Source organism: Phocoena phocoena, chromosome 18 (genome assembly GCF_963924675.1).
Source record: "Phocoena phocoena chromosome 18, mPhoPho1.1, whole genome shotgun sequence".
In the NCBI taxonomy this organism is placed as follows: Eukaryota; Metazoa; Chordata; class Mammalia; order Artiodactyla; family Phocoenidae; genus Phocoena; species Phocoena phocoena.
The window spans coordinates 23210482-23234221 of record NC_089236.1 but is presented as its reverse complement, the minus strand read 5'-3'; the positions used below and the strand labels follow the sequence as shown (position 1 = coordinate 23234221).

At 40.3% G+C, this 23740-nt stretch overlaps 1 protein-coding gene across 2 annotated transcripts in view; it reads right to left on the bottom strand.

Annotated features, from left to right (window-relative positions):
- ENOX1 (ecto-NOX disulfide-thiol exchanger 1) overlaps positions 1-22197 on the bottom strand; it is a 214126-nt gene extending 191929 nt beyond the window's left edge. Inside the window, exons 1-2 of one of the 2 annotated variants that reach the window (XM_065895901.1) lie at positions 22044-22197; positions 21057-21194 (exon numbers count right to left, since the gene is read on the bottom strand). In XM_065895901.1, coding sequence (XP_065751973.1) covers positions 21057-21194; positions 22044-22056 — 151 coding nt within the window. In that variant the 5' untranslated portion in view covers positions 22057-22197. Of the gene's footprint in view, positions 1-21056; positions 21195-22043 lie in introns of those variants that run through there. The other variant, XM_065895902.1, reaches the window with a different exon arrangement.
- Positions 22198-23740: the final 1543 nt, after the last annotated feature.

The following is a 23740-nucleotide window of genomic DNA, read 5'->3' as shown; positions in this document are numbered from 1 at the left end:
CCAGGGAAAAGAAAGTAACCAGAATACAAAATTTAACAAGGAAGAGTTAAGGAGACTCTGATTGTAAATGTGGAGAAATGAGCATGGTTCATTAATTTTATCCGTATCTCAATTGCCCTGGGAAATATCAATAGGCTTTCCCTTTACTTTAATGTACACAAAACTCTTACAGTGAATGAATGAAAAATGTCATCTCCTAGTAAGTCTTGTGCTTACGCAGCCAAGGTTAGAGTTTAGTTGTTGCTTTATAACCAGTTTCATTCAGTGGAAAGTACAATGGCACTCCCAGACCTGGCACGCTCTTCACCAGGTGTGGAAGGAAAGAGGTAAGAGTGCCTGGATGGTCCTCTCCACCTATCAAAGATGGAGAAAGCAGTCAAGATACATTATTCTGTAGAACTTAACTAGACCCTATCCAGACCTTATCTCCTCATCCGTGAAATGCAAGGGCTGGACCAGATCAGGGTCAGCAGAAAGTCTTCTTCATGCTTGTACTGGTGTTGGCTGCCTGGAGTGCCATGTTGACATATAAAAACACACACTACTTCAGTAGGAAAGAGGGTCCCGATAGGTTAGTAACGTCTGCATGGGAACAGTATGAGACACATTTGCCACTGTGGAATGGATCACTAAGGTTTAAATGAAATACGGTATCTGAAATCTCTCTGAAAAATTAAACCCTGAACACCAGTATAAGATATTACTATCTAAAGTCCCTTCTAACGCCCAAATCTTACTTCTACTGAGCTGGAGCTCTTACCTTCCCATACAATGGATACCATGTTACGATAAATTCTTAACGATCCTTATTAATGGTTCTTAATAATTCTTGATAATGATTCTTATTTCAGTTATTTTTTGCCCCATGTCTTGTTTTCAGGTTCTCATGAACATGACTGGAACAGGCTTGGTCTTATTTCCTTTTCCTTCCTAAGCGTGGGGCCCAGCAGGAGGCCGTTGAAAACAGAACACGTGGTTTACTCACTCAAAAAAGGAACCCGTCACACATCGACCGTGCAAAGGGCTGCACGGAAGCTGTGTTGGCTCTCTTCCTCAGTTTAAGCCTGGGCTCGGGAACAGCAAGAGCTTTGTGAAGGGAGGTGGGTGGGAAAACGAAAACAGACACTTCTGGTTCCTCCTTACTCATGTGTTTATGAAGTTCCTAATTTCCTTAAGGAACTGACAATTCATAAATCAGATATAGCCACGACCAAGAGCAACTACAAATACGAACAAACAAGGCCGCTTACTTAGGATTTTAGATAGTCTGTACCCTATTACCCTCTGTTGATAGGAAAAGGTGAGCTACAGAAGGCCCTGTTCACCCTGCTCCCAAGGCTGCTTGAACTGAGACCTGATTTCTAGCATCTACACGACTCTCACCCTCACGTTTGCCCTGGGTTATTGGTTATTCAGTAGATGCCACGGCTCTGCCAAAGGACTTGCCTTCCCTGTGTTGCAAGTTGTTTCTTCAAAGCCTAGAAAGATGAAAGTTCCTTACAATGATTCTCCCACATCACTTCCGTGGCTGGGTGTGTGATTAACTCTGCAGGGGCTCTCTGGGTCCATTAAAGAACCAATACACAAACAAACAAATAAAAACCACCACTGCTGCCAGAAAGATTACCTCAATTATAGAGATACTCTTCCTGTGGTTCTTGTTAAAAGTTACCATCCTGCTTTATTTCCTCAAGATACTACCTGGATGCTAGTCACTATGCATAGTAAGGGCTCATGTTTTGAATTTTGAGGATTTTCCTAAATCTAGTATTTCAGACCTTTAAGAGAACCTGGACACCCTCCTTTGACAGGTGGGCATAGCAAGGCCCTCGGGACCTGTGCAACTGGCCCAGGGTCATTTAGTCCCCATGTGACAGCGCAGAGGGGGATTCACACCCAGCCTCCGGGGCCGCCGGCGCTCTGCTTCCCTACACGATGCTGACTGGCTTTTCCGGCACCTTCCTGCCTTCCCAGGCTTCTCTAGTCAGTCAGGGCCTCCTCTGGCCCCTGCAGAGCCTCTGGCCTGTCCCTCTCCCAGCCGAGCCCCAGCGAGGATGACACAGAAATCCAGACACGTATGGCATCATCATCTTCCTCTAAAATTTCCCTAAATTGCTTTTTTCCTACCCACGACAAGGCAGTATTTTCTCACAGCTGGGGATGAACACATTCAAAAAGACGTTCTCAAATACATGGTTTCCGAGAGAGGCCACAAAGTTTTGAAAACAGAAAACGAGCATTTTTGAGTGATTGCCCAGTTCACGAAAATGCCTCTGGTTAGAACCTCGTCAGCAGTGATTCACTCCGAGCAAGGGTCCCCTGCGGAGACTTTAGGTGCCTCGCATTAGAGTGTGAGGCCTATTTTTCCTGATGAGACAGAGTACATGGCTAGGAAGCATTAACTGATGGAGACCACAAGAGTTCCAGCCAGTGAAGGGAGGAATATTTCTTTAAAGATGCCCTCGTGGTCGCAAAGCCTTAGTGAACTTGAAGACTACAGTATTTCCCCTTGCTCTTCAGGATAAAGTGTCTCTTCGCCCACAGGCATAAACCTGCAGAAGTAAGGCTTCAAGGTCAAAGATGTGCCTTCTATGAGAACAAGTAAATGTCCCTAACGAGGAGGAAAATATGGTTTATTATAGTTCAAGGATGTGTATCTTGATGCCCAAGACCTTTTTCTCCAAGATAAAACCTGGTTAGATAAGATTATACACAGTGCTTGAACACAGTAGATGTTCAAAATATATTTTTTAGATTTGCGTTGGCAGCTCCCTTTTAGGTACTTTATGGCTTGGGTACTTTCACCAAAAAAAATCAGTTGTAAAATTACGTTACAGTTAAGGCCAGGGAAATGCAGCATCAGACAAGTTTCCCTACCCATTCCCAGGCCTAACGGGGTATTTCATTTTGCTTTGTTTCCCCACCAGCCCAGGCCCTGAAGTACTTCAAGGAGTTATGTTCTCAAGTTTTCAGTTGTCATTTCCGGGCCTCATGTCTCAGAAGGTTTGAAATAGGCCCTGCAATCTACAGTTGACACAGTGACTTGTGGAAATTACTTTGAGTAATATTGTCACAGAGCTACAATTTATGGGTGTGTTCTGGTACATGTGGATGCCTCCACTTGGCTTGTAGAGGAGAAGCATTGTCACTGCTCCTAGAACAGGAGGAAAGTCAGAACAAGGGAATCACTGTTTAGAGGGGCCACATCTTCTTTCCTTCCCTTAAAATAGAGAGTCGGCCAAGATCGCTCCCACCCCACTACTCCTCCCTACACTGCCCTCCAATGAGGGTAAAGGAAACTAACATTTTGGATCCCCACACTATGTCCTACACTTTCATTACCCATTGTGGAAACTGCAACAGTTCTCTGATGTTGAGAGTATTATGTCCCCTCTACAGACAGACAAACTCAAAGAAGGGAAATACATCGCTCGAAGTTATACAGCTAATGGAAAGAGCCTGGATTCAAACCCAAGACCTCAGGCTCTAAAGCCACCGTCTGCCTCTTGCAGAGAGAGAGTTCATCAATTTCTAATGAAAAGGATTTTTCTTTGCAAAGACCACAGAAAGGGTCCCCATTCATTGCTGTTATCAGCTAACTCCCCTTTCTCCCTCACACCTTCCAACCCTTCCAACCTCCTGCTTGCTCTTACCAGCTTCTCCCATCCAGGGACCCCTCCACATTCTCCCTGACACCAGTCCTCCCCATTTTCACTGCTCTGCCCCCAGTCAACTGTGTGGTCTGGCTCCATAATGGCTCTCCTGCAAAGCTCATCGTATCCACTTTGTGCCCTTGTCCTTTTATTTCAGCCACCTGCTGAAACCCAACCTGGATAAAAGCCACCCTCCTTCTCTCTGTGCCCACCACCCCCCGCCAGTGGGAACATACAGCACTGCTGGGGGAAATCACGCTAGGCTCGCAATGAGTGTTCGTCAACCTTCCTAAGTTTCCATAATCAGCTTCTTCTCACTCCTCCAGCGACTGCCTTCAAGGGCTCTCCCTCCTCAAACTTTTCATTCCTCATCAGCCCACCTAACCTCACCAGATAACTTTGCCTCCCACTCTTTTGGGAAAGCATCAACAGAATCCTTCAGCCAAGAACTCCCTCCACCCATGTTACCAAACCAACCAGCCCACCTGCTCCGGATTTGGTACCTTCCCAAGAGCACATATGCTGGACTCAAGTCCATCTGATGTGTGTTAATCACTGACAAGTTCTAAGTTTCTTTTTTCCTTTGGGAGAGCTTTCTTTACTTATTTTTAGACTGAAATGTACATATCTGCCCTATATTTATGATCATTTTTGATTACTGACATTAACTGGAGGGCATGACCACCACGGTCTTATTCATAGCAGTCAACTTTGTATTACTAAGTTTTTCCTGGTTAAACTTTAGTACAGATCTTAGATCACTGGACCCCAAGTCCTAAACTTGTAACTTTTAATGGAAATCTCCAGATTTCAAGCACAATAAATGATATGCATAAAAATTAAATAACTGAAATCTTTTAAATTTCAATGCAATACAAAAAAATCTCTACAATCATCACTCCCTCCCATCCCACAAGATATATTTCTACCTAAGGTATTTATTTTTAAAAGTAAAAGTGTGAAGATAGGGCTGGCCTGAGGCAAAAATGTAGGAGGTTTTGTTTTAATCATTTCCCCCCAATTCCTGATAGAGTGGAAACAGTTTAGGCAGCCAGACCTGGATTTCCATTCCAGCACTGCCTCATTCTACCTGGCTAACCTTACGTAAGTTAATTAACATCACCCAAGTTCGGTTCCCTTATCTGGAAAATGGGGTTAATAATATTTAGCTAGCAGAGGATTAAATGAAGCAAGGTACTTAGAGTATTTGGTACATACTAGGTGCTCAGTAACTGGTGGAGTTATTACTATTGTTTTCAGTATTCCTAGTAAAACCATTCATAGCATAGCCTCAGATTTATACTGATTATGTCCCTAGGGAAACACACACACACACACACACACACACACACACACACACACACACACACACATTTTTTTCAAAAGACTTTGAAAACTTCTGCTTGCAGCCATGAGGAAGCAACAGGGATAGAATTAAACCTTCTGCTTCAAGCAGCTAAAAAGTAAGACAAAATACATGAAGTGACAGTTTTCAGGGATTGGACAACGGGAAGTACAGGACAGTAATTACCGAGAGAAGAGAGACAGATGAAGTGAAACCTATGATTGTCCCAGTCTGCTGTCTAGAAAGTTTTGAGGATTTAACTCAGGGAAGAGAAACCCAAACAGAGCCTGAGGTGTACCTCCCAGCACCTAACAATGTAAAATTCACAATGTCTGGCATCCAACGAAGAATTACTAGGCATTCAAAGAAGAAATAGAAAAATATGACCCATCACAAGGAGAAAAACCCATAGAAAGAACTTAGAAACATCACACATAACAGACTTAGTAGATAAGTACACTGAAACAGCTGTTATAAATATATTTCACACGTATAAGAAGATAAATGAAAGAATAAGCATGATAAGGAGAGATGGGAAGATAACAAGTAGAAAAAGACATCAAATCTCACAGACATCAAATAAGGAGGCTGATGGTTACGGCCACCCTTCATATCTAACCATGATTAATGACATAAAAGCTATACTTTAGAACAGTCCAAGGACCAGGTATAAAAGTGACTTTTCCAAAATTAATACATTTTAGATAATTAATTATATAAAGAAATCAAATCACACATTCAATCAACTATATAGTTATTGAGCACCCAGCTCTGTGTTTGATGATAGAGGAAATACAAAGATGAATTCGATATGGTTCTTGCTTGTATAAGTGTAGAGTCCGTCACAGTCTGTGAGATACATGATAGCCTAATTATATAAAGGTATAATGTGATATATCTACAACTCAGAAACACAATATGGAACACAGAAAATGATAAGGCTGCAAAATAAAAGGAAATAAAAGAAACAAGATACAGAAGTCGCTATGCAATTATTCTATATTTACAAATAAAAGGCGTTGACATTAATTCAAAACAAAACTCCAATACACAGTAATACGCATGTGTGCACACAAGACAGAAAACACACAAATTGATTTTAATATCGGAATAAAACTGTTTGGTTTTTCTTTCTGTTCCCGGCTGCATTAGAATGTCTACTGTAGGGCCAGGATACAATTTTCCATTATGAAATGCAAATATCTCCCTTCAGCTCATGTTGCTGTCAAAGATATCAAAGCTTCTCTATCCCAGCGGAAGAAAAGGAAACCAAGAAAGCTAGGGAATGCATGTGTTTGCAACGTATATGCACATGTACACGTTATATTTCTATGCAATATGTGTATACTTAATATATATCTATACATATATAAATGTATAGATATATACATTTATGTATAGACATTTATGTAAAGACATTTATGTATACATATATAAATGTATAGATATATGCATATACAAATATGCATGCAATTCTTTGAATATATTTTCTCTAGTTTTAGGCTAGTAGGTAAGAAAGTGACTTGCGTAGTCCAACACGCTAGTTGACTGGTACATATACCACAGTACAGCAGACCAAATAAAGACTAAGCTAATCAAGAGACGGAAACCAGTTTAAAATTTTCCAAAAAATTGTTATGGCATACACAGGAAGAAAGAAATTACACATCGATAATTCAAAAGAAGTCAATCTATAAGGGAGTAAATTTACAAAGCAAGTAATGTTTATGTGCTTCATTCCATGGAAGAGAAGAAAATGACTATATTTCAAATAACTATATTATGTTATGCAAGCATCTGGAAAGGACTTTCACTTCCTAACAGCTCTAGCCAACAAGGATATGGGCTGTTGTCACTTGTGGAGAGTTACTGGAGGACAAGCCTTGATTTGTCTGAAGTGACATCAATTACCTTATACAGTACACAGTACAGGCAGAAGGAAATATTACAGCTTTTGGAAACAATTATCTACAAATTGTCTCACCTCTAGAAACACTGTACACACACACATCATAAACAAAGCACTAGAACGAAAGCTCCAGGAGGGCATGTACATCCCCAGCGCCTACGGCAATGCCTGACACGTAATAGGTACTCAATACTCCATGCTACCATTAATCTCTTCTGGGATTTCCAGAAGCCTCTAGGTGTGAGGTCAGGTGCCTCTCACCACTCTTCAATCCAGTCCCTATAAAACAACTTGGCTGACTTTTTTTCTCTTTTAAACACGAGTCGGAGGTTGCTTCCCTGTTTAAAATCCTTCAACAGCCTGCACTTCCAACAAAATCTGTACTCCTTGCTTTGGCAGGCAGGATCTGGCCCCAGCCAACCTCTCCAGACATATGTTAAGTACCAATCTGCCAACCCGCCCCGTGCCAACTGCCGCTTCTTGCCCATGCATACACCTACTTCCATTTCCTTGAAAGAGCCAAGTTCTTATCACCTCAGGCCTTTCCACAGGGAATTCTCTGCTTTTAGAATTTTCTCATCTTCCCAAATTCGCCCTTTCTTCCTGTTCTTCCCTCCTGCTACCAGGATAATTTTCATTTATCCTTGGGGTCTTAGGCCGAATATCACTTCTTCAGGGGAACCTTTTCTGAACACACTCCAATGCCTCTGAGCTAAAAGTCAGGCTCCCATCCCTCTTTTGTAACAGCCCACAACTGTAATTATATAATCACCTGCACAGCTACTTGGATAACATCTGCTTCTTTAGAAATGTGTATCTCCACAGGGGCATCACCTGTCTGTCATGTAAACTGCTGTTTCTCTGGTGTCTTGTAACACACGCTGTACGTTATGAACTTTCAGTAATATTGTAGTGAATGAATGAATACACCAATGTACTGTCCTGCTGTCCTGGGGAGAAAAGGGTAAATAACCGTGGAAAGTATAACAGAACTGTCAAGGAGACATGAAATCAGGTACATAAATTGTGAGATATGAGTCAAGGGCCTATTTATTTTCTGACACTTGATAATGAGAAATCTTTCAACAAGATGGAAAAGGAAAACAAAAGAGGACCAAGCATCATCTTTTAGAGAGTCCAACTACTAAGCACCAGGCTATCTGCATCCCTTAATCATGCCTGTGACAGAGTGTCACCATCAATATCTGAAGGGACTAAAGAAAGGAAGTTTGCTGGCCTGAGTATAATTTTCATCTTAAAAACGAGTATGGGGGATGGTTTATCATCAGATAGTCTATCTGAGTGTCTCTGTGCGCTGATGAGATGGCTTCAGGTATAGATCCCGAGGTTACATTTTAAAGTCTCTGACTACTTCTCTTATTTCAATCGAAGTCCAGCAACAGACAGCAATCCAGTGGGTCAAAAGAGAGGGCACAGATGAATGAGCTATTTGGAGATGCAATTAGAGGTTAGGCTGAGACCTGCATGAGCAGCTGGGGGCCTGTTTCTAATTCCACAGCAAAAGTGTAACTAGTAGAGATAGGAGTCAATGGCCATCCATGTGCTGTGACTGCCAAAGCCACATCTCCATACCCGCTTCTTTCATGAGCTCTAGACCCCTTACGTGTGACTGATCACCACGTGTTTCCTTCAACAGCTTCTTCGTATTCAACACAGCCAAAGAGAAACTCGCCATCTTCCCTCACCCTTTTCCCTTCCAGCCTTCCCCATCTCAGTCAATGACTCCACCATTTACACAATTTCCAAAGCTACAAGCCCAGGAGTCACTGTTGATTCTTTACCTGCCTTACGTTCCACATGGACTCAGTCATCAATTCCTGTTTTTTTTTCTATAATTAAATGTCTCATGGGTCCCTTCATTTCTGTCTCTACCACCATGATTATTATTGCCATCATTTTCTCTTACCTGGGAAACTGCTACAGCCTCCCATCTGATCTCTTTGCTGCCAATCTTCCCTCATTCCCATCGGCTGTCTGTAGGACTTAATAAAAGTGCTCTGTAAAACTACAGCTCTAGATTCCACATATAAGAGATATCATATGATATTTGTCTCTCTCTGACTTACTTCACTCAGTATGACAGTCTCTAGAGGAAGGATAAATTGGGAGATTGGGATTGACATATACACACTACCATATATAAAACAGACAACTAATAAAGACCTACTATATAGCGTAGGGAACTCTACTCAATACTCTGTAATAGCCTATATGGGAAACGAATCTAAAAGAGAGTGGATATAAGTATAACTGATTCACTTTTGCTGTATACCTGAAACTAACACAACATTGTAAATCAACTATACTCCAATAAAAATCATAAAAAAACAAAACAAAACAAAAACAAAACAAACAAAAACTACAGCTCTAATCATATGACACTCCTGCTTACCGCTTTTCAGCGACATCCAATAGCACCCTTTATCTGCTAGTGGCAGAACCACTTACATTGATTTGTATTTGCTTATTCCCTCTTCTCTATTTCCCCCACTAGGGTCTAATACAGGAGAGTGAGGTCTATGTCTTTTATTCCCAGTATTCAGTACGTTTGGCTCAATAAATCCCAGTTAAAAGAGTGATGCTTCAGGAGATGAAAGGATTTAACAAATGCCTCTTCATATCTGGGCATACTGAAGAGGATAAAGTTGTTCCTGGGAGGATTATACAACCCAACAAGGAAACTAGAGAAAAAATATTCTGAGGAAGCAGAGTGGAATTAAAATGAATGGGGGCATCCGTAAGTCGGAGAGAGGAAGAGGACAGAGAGGGGACTGTCCCCATGAGTTGTAAATCTCAGCTCTCCCCAGAGTGGCAGAGAACAGAGGCGCTGAGAGCAAACTCAGAGCTTCAGGAGAAACCGCAAGGTAGGAACCAAGGAACAACTCGGATACCTGTGAGAGGGAAGAGGTCTTTTGAGACCTCTCCAGGTTAAGCTCCAGGTTAAGACGCGATAAGGTACGTGGCACTTCCACAGCTAACAGGGAGGTGTGATGCCTTTTCCGAACATGTATTTGAAATACAACAAATGGCACACTGAGAAACCTGGGGTAAGAGATGCATGTCCACTTAAAGTCAGTAACAGCTAAGGAGAGATTGCTGACATTAGGAAAGAAAACTTCAAAAAGTTTACAGCAAAGCGAGGTATAATCTCACAGTCAGAGAACGTCCAGGAATATTACCCGTTCCCAGGCAGGCCTGGGCAAACAACTTAACACCTGGGGACTCAGCTGCTGCTTCCCAAGCTTTCCAGTTGATGATGATAACTCTGGAGAAGAAGCCAGGGTATATAGGAAGGGAGCAGCTGGTCACACAGATGGTGTCAAAGCTCGGGATTTGATATTCTTGGTTTCAGCTGATGACACCAGAGGTGGGGATTGGGGCACTCCTGAAAGGAGACAACGTGTATTGTAGGAAACTGGGAAGAAGCTTTCAGGCAACACCAGACCACGTGAGGATTATTCTGAAACTTGAGATTAGGCAGGGACACTGTTCAGTGAAAACACAAACAAACAAAATTGATCGTAAACTAGATCGCAAGGAAGATATCATATGTGGCAAAGAAAGACGGATGGTCCTAGAGAGGGATCTCCACAGTTGATGGGAAAAGTCTGGCTTAGATGGCTATATTCTAGTGTCTCATGAGATGCTAATAGATATCTTTAAAAGGCTAAATTACGTCTAGGGAATCCTACCTAAGAGATACCACTCTTTTACACTGTGCATTACTCATTAGCAGAGTAAAGGCTCTGAGGAACCCACAAAGAAAGCAACCTACTTGTGTTAAACCCAGAATTTGCCATGCTTGTTAGGTCACGTAAATACTTACATGACATCCACCCTACCTAACAACTGTGGGACACTGATATCCCAACAGGCCAGTTTAGGAAACCTGGATCTATACCAATGCAGAAAGAATTGATAATTAAAAAAGAAAAAAAAGAAAAAATTTTAAAGTCCACAAATCTAAAAGTATGAGGAATAAAATAAACATACAATACCATAAGGAGGGAAATATTAGCTCATACACAAAGGAGGACTTCGAGTATGGGATTTAGTATACCAGCGTACCAGTAGAATGGTGTATTTTGGATAAAAGAAACAAATTCAATGTAATGATCTCAAGTAGCACTTCATATGAAGAAGGTAAATGGGGACTTTCATGAAAGTGGGAATGGGATTGTGGTGGGGAACATGTGAGTGATGATGAAAGGGGAGGAAAATGAAGGAGGTGTAACTGTGGGAGCTCGCAATGCCCCATCAAAATGGCGTGATGTGGCAGCAATAACTGCCTCAGATTTCCTTGGAAATCCTTTGGATTAAAATCAGAGGATATGAAAAATGTGTGCCTTGTTTGGCCGATAATTTTAATCTCTCAAAAAATAGTAAAAAAGTAGTAAGGAAAGGGATTTAGTGTCAATTTAATTTTAACAAACATGGGAAGAGGCGTTGGTCACTTAGAAATACCAGAAACTTTGGGAGAAAGCCAAGCGCGCATAAAATCCAGCCTCTCCATAATTCTGTCAGAGACATTTTAGAGGAGATTTCTTGGAAAGAAGGATACACTAAATTATCTTTAAGTCCCTTCTGAGACATTAAAGGTTGCCTCAAAGAGGCACCAGCATGAAAACTGGGCCAGGAGTAACATTCTGTGGCTCTACGACTATGGGAAAAAGAAACAAAGAGCACCACACATTGGGTACAGTAAAAAGATATTTTATATAAATATACTATAAAGCTATAAGAATTGAAACAATGTGGTGCCAGAATAAAAAGAGATCAGTAGTACAGAATAGGTATTTCAGCAACAGGTTGAAATATACCTAAGAAATGAATTTCTGATAAAAGAAGGAAGTACATTCATGGAGCCATGGCAAGTTAGGACTATATATCAACTGTAGAGAATGGGCAAAACCTTTCTGTATTTAGAAATGAAATAACCATAAAGGACTCATAAAGGAAATGTTAAACTTTTTTTTTTTTAAAGGAACAATACTAAAGAGGCAAAATACAGACTGGATAAATATTTTTAGAAAATATGAACGTCAAGATTAAAATACTTAGGGCTTCCCTGGTGGCGCAGTGGTTGAGAATCTGCCTGCCAATGCAGGGGACACGGGTTCGAGCCCTGGTTTGGGAAGATCCCACGTGCCGCGGAGCGACTGGGCCCGTGAGCCACAACTACTGAGCCTGCGCATCTGAAGCCTGTGCTCCGCAACAAGAGAGGCCGCGATAGTGAGAGGCCCGCGCACCGCGATGAAGGGTGGCCCCCGCTTGCCGCAACTAGAGAAAGCCCTCGCATAGAAACGAAGACCCAACACAGCCAAAAATAAATATAAATTAAAAAAAAATTTTTTTAAAGATTAAAATGCTTAAAAGTAATGACCAAATACAAGCTAATAAAAAAATCACCCAGAACCCTATGTGATAAATGGATATAGTATGAAAGTAATAAATATATTTACAAAAGAGTAAATATGAATAGAAAATAAATGCAGGAAAATGATACAATTTAAAAGGAGTAGTTATAAAATAAAGTAAAATAACAGGATGCCATCTTTGTATATCAAGTCAGTAAATATTAAATATATGTTTATATTTTGGAAATTAATTACCCAGTATTTAACAAGAAAGTTTAAAATGTTCATTTGTTTTGACCAACTAATTCTACACGTAGTAGTCCATCCAAGCAAAATAATTCTAATTGCTGCAAAGCTCTACGCATAAAAAAGGTTCACTGCAATATTATTTGTTGAAAAACATCAAAGGAAGGAAGGAAGGAATAACAGTTAATGTTTAATGAATGCTTACTATGTGTAGGTACTATGCAGCTACTGTATGTGAAGTTATCATATTATAATCTCACAACTATCCCAGGAAACAGATATAATCATCATTTTACAGAAAAGGTAAAATGTTTTTACATACTTGAAGAGATTATGTTCTCCCAAGAAACTTGGTTAGTAAGAGTAAAAGAATGGAAATAGCTTAAATGTAAATACAGGAAAACTGTGGAAGATTTATTTAATGGATTATTCTAAAATTTTAATATAAAACTATAGAAAGGAAAAATAATTTAGGATAAGGTGCTAATAAAAATACACAATAGAAAATTTTATATTTAATAGGATTCAAATATTTGCATAGAAAAAAGACTGGAGGAAAACATATAAACACTCACCAAATAAAACAGGACTTGACCCTGAGAGAGGGTCATTAAAGAGAGTCTGCTGGCAGCCCTGAGAACAAAGCAGAGTGTACTTCAGCTGCTGGATGAGGGGAATGATGAAGGATGCTCAGGAAGAGCGCAAAAGGCTCAGACACAGTTGAAGCAGTTTGGCTAACACGAGAGACAGAGAATGTAATTCACAGTAGATACGGTAAATCTTCTATAACAAGTAGGGCTGTAATTCTTTTCATGGTAAGTTACTGGGAAAATCATAAACTGGTCATGGTTAAAACGTCAGAAGACTCAAAATCGTAAGAAAAAATCATGAATTATTGAGGCTGTGGCTTACTCTGGAAGTCACACAACACTTTCTGAGAGGAGTGGGAGGTGGAGACAAGAGTAAAGTAATTTCTGCTATAGGAATCTTTCAATTAGGCAGTTGAGAAAATTTGGGCAGAAACATACAAATCTCTGCTCTCAACTTATTAGATTAGCTGTCTAGATTAGCTTTAGAGAAAAGGAGTCCAGATAAACGCATGTTCAAACCATAGAGAATGTCATTTTATGTACATACACACACATCCCATAGCAGACCAATCCTCAACTGTATGAATTTTATAACATTTTGGAGAATTTTATAAAAATCCTAAGTATAATGCTTTTAACTCAATATTTGACTTTCCTTTTTCTGTTTCTCGCTTTCCTGTCCTCTCTTCTCATGTTCTTTCTTATATTAAATAAGAAACCACATATATATTTATATATGTATGTGTGTGTACATATATGTTTGTATACATGTGCACACATGCATACACATTATATATAATTTACTACAGCTAGTTTAGACTTTTACATGTATGGCCCATATTGACAAAAAGAACAAAAACAAACAACAACAACCAAAAACCAAATGTTTGGTCAACTCAACTCAAAGTACACAGGTTCGTGGGTGTGAAACTTATTAACTCTCCAAAGGCAATTGGTTTCTACTTAATGCATACCGTCTACCCTCAGCTAACTTGATGCGCAAAAGTGAACTGTTCTTCTGACATATAACAATGACCACACTATAATAACTGTTGCTTCTCCATTGCAAATACTGGGAGAGCAGGGACCATGCCTATTTGGTTTACTGCTGGAGTGACTGCACGAGGACAGTGTATCAAAAAATGTGTTGAGTGTGTGACTCCCTCTTGCGAGAGCACAGGAATCACAACTAAGTGTTGAACAATCATCGACAGGAAGACAATGGAACTCACCAAAAAAGATACCCCATATCTAAAGACAAAGGAGAAGCCGCAGTGAGATAGTAGGAGGGGTGCAATCACAACAAAATCAAATCCCATATCCACTGGGTGGGTGACTCACAGACTGGAGAACAATTATACCACAGAAGTCCCCCCACTGGAGTGAAGGTTCTGAGCCCCACGTCAGGCTTCACAACCTGGGGGTCCAGCAACGGGAGGAGGAATTCCCAGAGAATCAGACTTTGAAGGCTAGAGGGATTCGACTGCAGGACTTCGACAGGACTGGGGGAAATAGAGACTCCACTCTTGGAGGGCACGTACAAGGTAGTGTGTGCATTGGGACCCAGGGGAAGGAGCAGTGACCCCATAGGAGACCGAACCAGACCTACCTGTTAGTGTTGGAAGGTCTCCTGCAGAGGCAGGGGGTGGCTGTGGCTCACCACGGGGACGAGGACACTGGCAGCAGAAGTTCTGGGAAGTACTCCTTGGCATGAGCCCTCCCAGAGTCTGCCATTAGCCCCACCAAAGAGCCTGCAGCTTCCAGGGCTGGGTCGCCTCAGGCCAAACAACCAACAACAGGGAGGGAACTCAGCCCCACCCATCAGCAGACAACCAGATTAAAGTTTACTGAGCTCTGCCCAACAGAGCAACAGCCAGTTCTACCCACCACCAGTCCCTCCCATCAGGAAACTTGCACAAGCCTCTGAGACAGCCTCATCTACCAAGGTCAGACAGCAGAAGCAGGAGGAACTACAATCCTGCAGCCTGTGGAATGAAAACCACATTCACAGAAAGACAGACAAAGTGAAAAGGCAGAGGACTATGTACCAGATGAAGGAACAAGAGAAAACCCCAGAAAAACAATTAAGTGAAGTGGAGATAGGCAACCTTCCAGAAAAAGAATTCAGAATAATCATAGTGAAGATGATCCAGGTCCTCGGAAAAAGAATGGAGGCAAAGATCGAGAAGATGCAAGAAATGCTTAACAAAGATCTAGAAGAATTAAGGAACAAACAAACAAGAGATGAAAAATGAAAAACTGAAATGAAAAATACACTACAAGGAATCAATAGCAGAATAACTGAGGCAGAAGAACGGATAGGTGACCTGGAAGACAGAATGGTGGAATTCACTGCCACGGAACAGAATAAAGAAAAAAGAATCAAAAGAAATGAAGACAGCCTAAGAGACCTCTGGGACAATATTAAACACACCAACACTTGCACTGTAGGGGTCCCAGAAGGAGAAGAGAGAGAGAAAGGACCCGAGAAAATATCTGAAGAGATTATAGTCGAAAACTACCCTAACATGGCAAAGGAAATAGCCATCCAAGTCCAGGAAGCGCAGAGAGTCCCAGGCAGGATAAACCCAAGGAGAAACATGCCAAGACATATAGTAATCAAACTGACAGAAATTAAAGACAAAGAAAAAGTATTAAAAGCAACAGGGAAAAACGACGAATAACATACAAGGGAACTCCCATAAGGTTAACAGCTGATTTCTCAGCAGAAACTCTACAAGCCAGAAGGGAGTGCCACGATATATTTAAAGAGATGAAAGGGAAGAACCTACAACCAAGATTACTCTACCAGCAAGGATCTCATTCAGATTCGATGGAGAAATCAAAAGCTTTACAGACAAGCAAAAGCTAAGAGAATTCAGCACCACCAAACCAGCTCTACAACAAATGCTAAAGGAACTTCTCTAAGTGGGAAACACAAGAGGACAAAAGGACCTACAAAAACAAACCCAAAACAATTAAGAAAATGGTAATAGGAACAAACATATCGATAATCACCTTAAATGTGAATGGATTAAATGCTCCAACCAAAAGACATAGACTGGCTGAATGGATACAAAAACAAGACCCATTTATACGCTGTCTACAAGAGACCCACTTCAGACCTAGGAACACATACGGAATGAAATTGAGGGGATAGAAAATGATATCCATCCAAATGGAAATCAAAAGAAAGCTGGAGTAGCAATACTCATATCAGATAAAATAGGCTTTAACATAAAGTTACAAGAGACAAGGAAGGACACTACATAATGATCCAGGGATCAATCCAAGGAGATATAACAATTATAAATATATATGCACCCAATATAGAAGCATCTCAATACATAAGGCCAACGCTAACTGCTATAAAAGAGGAAATCAACAGTAACACAATAATAGTGGGGGACTTTAACACCTCACTTATACCAATGGACAGATCATCCAGACAGAAAATTAATAAGGAAACACATGTTTTAAATGACACAACAGACCAGACAGATTTAATTGATATTGATAGGACATTCCAATCCGAAACAGCAGATTACAGTTTCTTCTCAAGTGCACACGGAACATTCTCCAGGATAGATCACATCTTGGGTCACAAATCAAGCCTTGGTAAATTTAAGAAAACTGAAACCATATGAAGCATCTTTTCTGACCACAATGCTAGGAGATTAGAAACCAATTACAGAGAAAAAAACGTAAAAATCACAAACACATGGAGGCTAAACAATACGTTACTAAGTAACCAAGAGATCACTGAAGAAATCAAAGAGGAAATCAACAAATACCTAGAGACAAATGACAATGAAAACACGATGATCCAAACCCTATGGATGTAACAAAAGCAGTTCTAAGAGGGAAGTTTATAGCAATACAATCCTACCTCAAGAAATTAGAAAAATCTCAAATAAACAATCTAACCTTACACCTAAAGGAACTAGAGAAAGAAGAACAAAGCAAAATCCAAACTTATACGGTTAACTAATGTTAAGTTAGAAGGAAAGAAATCATTAAAGATCAGAGCAGAAATAAATGAAATAGAAACAAAGAAAACAATAGCAAATACCAATAAAACTAAATGTTGGTTCTTTGAGAAGATAAACAAAATTGATAAACCTTTAGCCAGACTCCTCAAGAAAAAGAGGGAGAGGACTCAAATCAATAAAATTAGAAATGAAACAGAAGAAGTTACAACGGACACCACAGAAATACAAAGCATCATTAGAGGCTACTACAAGCAACTCAACGTTAATAAAATGGACAACGTGGAAGAAATGGGCAAATTCTTAGAAAGGTATACATTTCCAAGACTGAACCAGGAAGAAATAGAAAATATGAACAGACCAATCACAAGTAATGAAATTGACACTGTGATTAAAATTCTTCCAACAAACAAAAGTCTAGGACCAGATGGCTTCACAGGTGAATTCTATCAAACATTCAGAGGAGAGCTAACACCCATCCTTCTCACACTCTTCCAAAAACCTTCACAGGAAGGAACACTCCCAAACTCATTCTACGAGGCCACCATCCCCCTGACATCAAAACCAGACAGAGATACTACAAAAAAAGAAAATTACAGACCAATATCACTGATGAATATAGATGCAAAAATCCTCAACAAAATACTAGCAAACAGAATCCAACAACACATTAAAAGCATCATACACTATGATCAAGTGGGATTTATCCCAGGGATGCAAGGATTCTTCAATATACACAAATCAATCAATGTGATACACCATATTAACAAATTGAAGAATAAAAACCAAAAGCTCATCTCAATAGATGCAGAAAAAGCTTTTGACAAAATTCAACACCCATTTATGATAAAAACCCTCCAGAAAGCAGGCATAGAGGGAACTTACCTCCACATAATAAAGGCCACATATGACAAACCCACAGCAAACATCATTCTCAATGGTGAAAAACTGAAAGCATATCCTCTAAGATCAGGAACAAGATAAGGATGTCCACTCTCACCACTATTATTCAACACAGTTTTGGAAGTCCTAGCCATGGCAATCAGAGAAGGAAAAGAAATAAAAGGAATACAAATTGGAAAAGAAGAAGTAAAACTATCACTGTTTGCAAATGACATGATACTATACATAGAGAATCCTAAAGATGCCACCAGAAAACTACTAGAGCTAATCAATGAATTTGGCAAAGTTGCAGGATACAAAAATTAATGCACAGAAATCTCTTGCATTCATATACACTAATAACAAAAGATCCGAAAGAGAAATTAAGGGAACAACCCCATTCACCACTGTGACAAAAAAGAATAAAATACCTAGGAATAAACCTACCTAAAGAGGTAAAAGACCTGCTGTACTCAGAAAACTATAAGACACAGATGAAAGAAATCAAAGATGACACCAACAGATGGAGAGATATACCATGTTCTTGGATTGGAAGAATCAATATTGTGAAAATGACCATACTATCCAAAGTAATCTAAAGATTCAATGCAATCCCTATCAAATTACCAATGGCAGTTTTTACAGAACCAGAACAAAAAAATCTTAAAATTTGTATGTAGACACAAAAGACCCTGAATAGCCAAAGCAATGTTGAGGAATCAGACTCCCTAACTCAGACTATACTACAAAGCTACAGTAAACAAGACAATATGGTACAGGCACAAAAACAGAAATATAGATCAAGGGAACAGGATAGAAAGCCCAGAGGTAAACCTATGCATCGGTGGTCAACTAATCTATGACAAAGGAGACAAGGATATACAACGGAGAAAAGACAGCCTCTTCAATAAGTGGTGTGGGGAAAACTGGACAGCTATATGTAAAAGAATGAAATTAGGACACTCGCTAACACCATACACAAAAATAAACTCAAAATGGATTAAAGACCTAAATGTAAGGCCTGGCAATATAAAACTCTTAGAGGAAAACATAGGAAGAACACTCTTTGACATAAATCACAGCAAGATCTTTTTTTGACCCACCTTCTAGAGTTATGGAAATAAAACCAAAAATAAACAAATGGGGCCTATTGAAACTTAAAAGCTTTTGCACAGCAAAGGAAACTATAAACAAGATGAAAAGACAACCCTTAGGATGGGAGACAATATTTGCAAATGAATCAGTGGACAAAGGATTAATCTCCAAAATATATAAACTGCTCATGCAGCCCAATATTAAAAAAACAATCTAATCCAATAATGGGCAGAAGACCTAAATAGACATTTCTCCACGGAAGACATACAGATGGCCAAAAGGCACATGAAAAACTGCTCATCATCACTAATTATTACCGAAATGCAAATGAAAAGTACAATGAGCTATCACCTCACAATGGTCAGAATGCCCATCATCAGAAAATCTGCAGACAACAAATGCTGAAGAGGGTGTGGAGAAAAGGGGACCCTCTTGCACTGTTGGTGGGAATGTAAACTGATACAGCCACTATGGAGAACAGTATGGAGGTTCCTTAAAAAACTAAAAATAGAATTACCATATGACCCAGCAATCCTACTACTGGGCATATACCCAGAGAAAACCATAATTCAAAAAGATACATGCACCCCAATGTTCATTGCAGCACTATTTACAATAGCCAGGTCATGGAAGCAACCTAAATGCCCACTGACAGACAAATGGATAATGAAGTTGTGATACATATATACAATGGAATATTACTCAGCCATAAAAAGGAATGAAACTGGGTCATTTGTAGAGACATGGATGCACCTAGAGACTGACATACAGAGTGAAGTAAGTCAGAAAGAGAAAAACAAATATTGTATATTAACACATATAAGTGGAATCTAGAAAAATGTTACAGATGAACCGGTCTGCAAGGCAGAAGTAGAGACACAGATGGTAAGAGAACAAATGTATGGACACCAAGCAGGGAAAGCGGCGGGTGAGGGGTGTGTGGGATGAATTGGGAGATTGGGATTGACATGTATACACTAATATGTATAAAGTAAATAATGAGAACCTGCTGTAAAAAATGAATAAGTAAAATAAAATAAATAAATAAATAAATAAGTAGGGGGAAAAAATGTGTGTTGAATAAGTGAATACTGAAGCCCTATGTATCTTTCCAGACAGCTCAAGTCCCACCTCCCTGATAACATCTTCCCTCAGAGCCCCAGGCATTGATCCTTCTGGAAATTACCGAACCACCTCTTAGCACCTGATTCTACACATTATTTTTATTGCTGTTTTTTGTCGCTGTGTTTTTCAGTTTGGGGAGATATGCTCACTCAACCCTCGAGGGCACTTACATACATATATATTTTTTTCTATTTCCCAAAGCACTTGTTACAGGGTACATGGAAAATCTGCAATAAACATGTGTTAAATTAAATGATCAACTCTTTCAAATGACCTTCTACTTTGTGACATCTCCAAACTTTTTCTATATTGAATACACGACTGTTATTACTATTTCAAAGTGTGACGGAAAGAAAACAGGGAACGCAGTGTCCGTTGAGTTGGGTTTCTAAGTTCTGCCACTTCAGTGCTGGACAAGTCACCCAAACTCTGGACCCCTCTTTCCCTGTTTTTAACACGGGAACATGAACAAGAGCCACGCCCACCGTAAGTGTATACCTGTCTCAAAGAGACGGCTGTGGAATCAAATGGCGTAACGTCTGTGGAAGAGTTTTGTAAATTGGAAAGCAAATATCAGCTCTTCTATTTACCCATTTAAAATACAAAATTGGTGTTGCAGTGCCACCGGTGAGAGATAACCGCGTGTGGCTTTTTCTGAGAATGGCCGTTAGGCAGAAGAGCGAGGTGATGAGAAGAATCTCAGGCATACAGCCTGCCTAACCATGCCCCGGTCATCAGTCCCAGACCGGGCTCAACACCTGCGCGTGCAAAGACGGCCAAGGCGCCTGTCGCCCACACCCAGTGGCGTGGTTGCAGGCATCTTCCAACCCAAGAGCAAGCTTACCTGACACGAGCTGCTGTCCAGGCAACCCCACGGGAACCATGCCCAAGTTATTCATAGCGGTGGCCCAGGCGGTGGGGTCCGTCACTGACATGTTCAGCTGGGTCGTGTCGATGGCGAGACTCCCCAAACCATCGGCTGCTGTGATGGGGTAGGGGGGAAGAAACTCTGATTTAGAGTCCACAGGCAATGGTGTCTCTTTGAAAACAAATCGCATTTCTAGAGACGTGAGGCTTCGTTTAAGCACATTCCCAAACCACAAAAAATAATAGCACTGTAACCTACAGCGGTGCTTTCTCCAGGCAGAAACATAAAAGAGTTTCCAAACACATTCTGGGGGGAAACTGAATGACACGCAGTTTATATTATACGCAGCATGCCATTAAGGAAGTACCCCTGGAAAAAACTGAAGAATCGCTTCCTTCTCCAGGTGAAACATTAGTTAAGTTCCCTGGTGGAGAGGCAAAGCCAGGGGACTCTCTGGGTAAAACAAGTCAATTGGCTTAGAATAAATAAATTCACCTGTTTCCGAGAGTAATTCTGAAGCGGGCACTCCCTCTAACCGTCTAATAAAATCTCTAAAATCAGATGTCAAGCAGTCAAGTTGGTCCTGACTGAATTTATTAAGTGTTACCTTGTAACATATTCCGTCCTTTACAAACTATTTACATACGTACATTAAGGAAACGCAGGTGTCTTTCTAAAGTGACTCCCGAAATATTTCTTATAAGCACAGGCTTTCATCGAAACAAAATAAACAAATAAATAATATTGAAGACAAATAGCACAGAGCTTAAAAAAAAAAAAAAAAGGGGGTCAGCAAAATAAGTTAAATTTGACTTAATGCTCTTTGAGGTTCACTAGTTCCAGAGCCTGGTTTCTCTGAGGAGCCCAGGCTCCTGGTTCAATACTTATTTTCATGGCTGGGGAGGCTTTCCACTAAGACGCAAAATGCCTTGTTTGTGTTCCGTGCTGGCCACCGACATTTACCTGCAGCCATCATCTGAGGAAGCTGCTGGGGACACTGTGTGATGCTTTCAACGCCGCCTGCATCTACTATTGAATTACGAACATCCTGAGGGGCGGGAGTGCTTTGATGGCTGAGCGCAGGGTCCCCACGGAGATCATCGGATTCTGCAAAAGGGGAAGAAGAGCAGTGCGGTGAGAAAGTGTCATTGTTAACTGGGGGAGCTGTCATGGGAAAAACTGTTGTCTATTCAAAACAAACAACAACAACCAAACAAATAAGTGACAAAGAACAGCTTTCAGTGGGAGGCACAGAGGCGAAGCTGCATCCTCCCGGGATGATGTGCGGGTCAACTGTCAAACCACCTGGAGCAGGGCTGGATGAAATAAACAGCCTGTCTGTGGAGCGGCTAGTGCCTGGCCTCCTACTGAAGAGACTTCACAAACGGGACTTATCAGACCCTCACAGCCTACTCCGCACATGACACATCAATGGAGAGGGCAGACTCAGGGCTAAATGTGATTTTTTTTTTAAGTTCAAAAATTAATTGATGTTGTTATTTTCGAAGACGGTCGTCTGTGAAATGTATTCAGAGAGGGAGAAAAAGTTGGGAAGAGGGAGAAAGAAAAGCAAGGAGCTACTCCCCGTGAGATTGGTAAAGAGTGTGCCCAAATTACAATCGTCAGGAAAGGCAAAAGGAAAGAATGGTGTGCTGCCCACCCGTCGAAGAAGACGCAGAGGGTGCTGGGGCAGCAGAGGAAAAGCATTTGTTTTCTTAGTTCTATGACAAGATAAATTTAACTGGCTGCAATTTGTTTGGTCTGACTTTTCCCGAGAATTGCACAGCTTATATAGAAATGTATTTTTATAAGACTTTTCAAAGCACCTTTCTGAAAAAGACAAAAAAACAAAACATTACTTAAAGTTACAAAGGGTCCCTCTATGTTGTACCACTTATAAAATGCTATGCCTTCTCTCCATCCTTAAAAATGCAAAGACATAGCATTCCTATGTACATATTTTAAAAGCACTTTTACCAGTTCAAGACTGGAAGACAAAACACATCACTTGGATGGCTGACCTGAGAAGTTTGAATTTTAAGTAGATTGGTAGAACAACTGAATTCGAAGTACTTATCTTTATTTAGACACAAATTTAGAAAATTTTGCAACTGTCTTTTGCTAATATATATTTTAGAATTAGTGTTACAGTCTGTCAGTGTATCTAGTGTGAAGTTTGGCCCTTTTATGGTATGCTCTTTTATTTCTTTGATTCTCAGGTGCAAGAATCAGTGATCCTTTTGAACACTGTATTCTCAAAAAAACCAAAAAACATACAAAAAACCCCTTACTGCCAGGTGAGTATAAGTTTAATTCAAATGGAAGCTCAGGTTTCAATATCTCAAGGATAGGTGGATATTGAGCAAATCGTTTCTATGGTCTCCACAAATCCCTAGCCCTCAGACATAGGGGAATGAGAGATGGTGGGGAATTATTTCCAATAGTCTATCAGGAAGATAAAACACCTTCATCAAGAAGTAGTGAATGATTTCAACTTTGGGAGCAAAGTGTACTCAGGACAAATGTTTCAAACCTCGCAATTAGACTCTACCACCCAAATAAACTCAGAACGTGTTTAGATATTATATGCATCATTTATCCCAGGCAGTGGATGCCATCAGACAAAGAGATTCTCACCATATAAAATACACCCAATAACA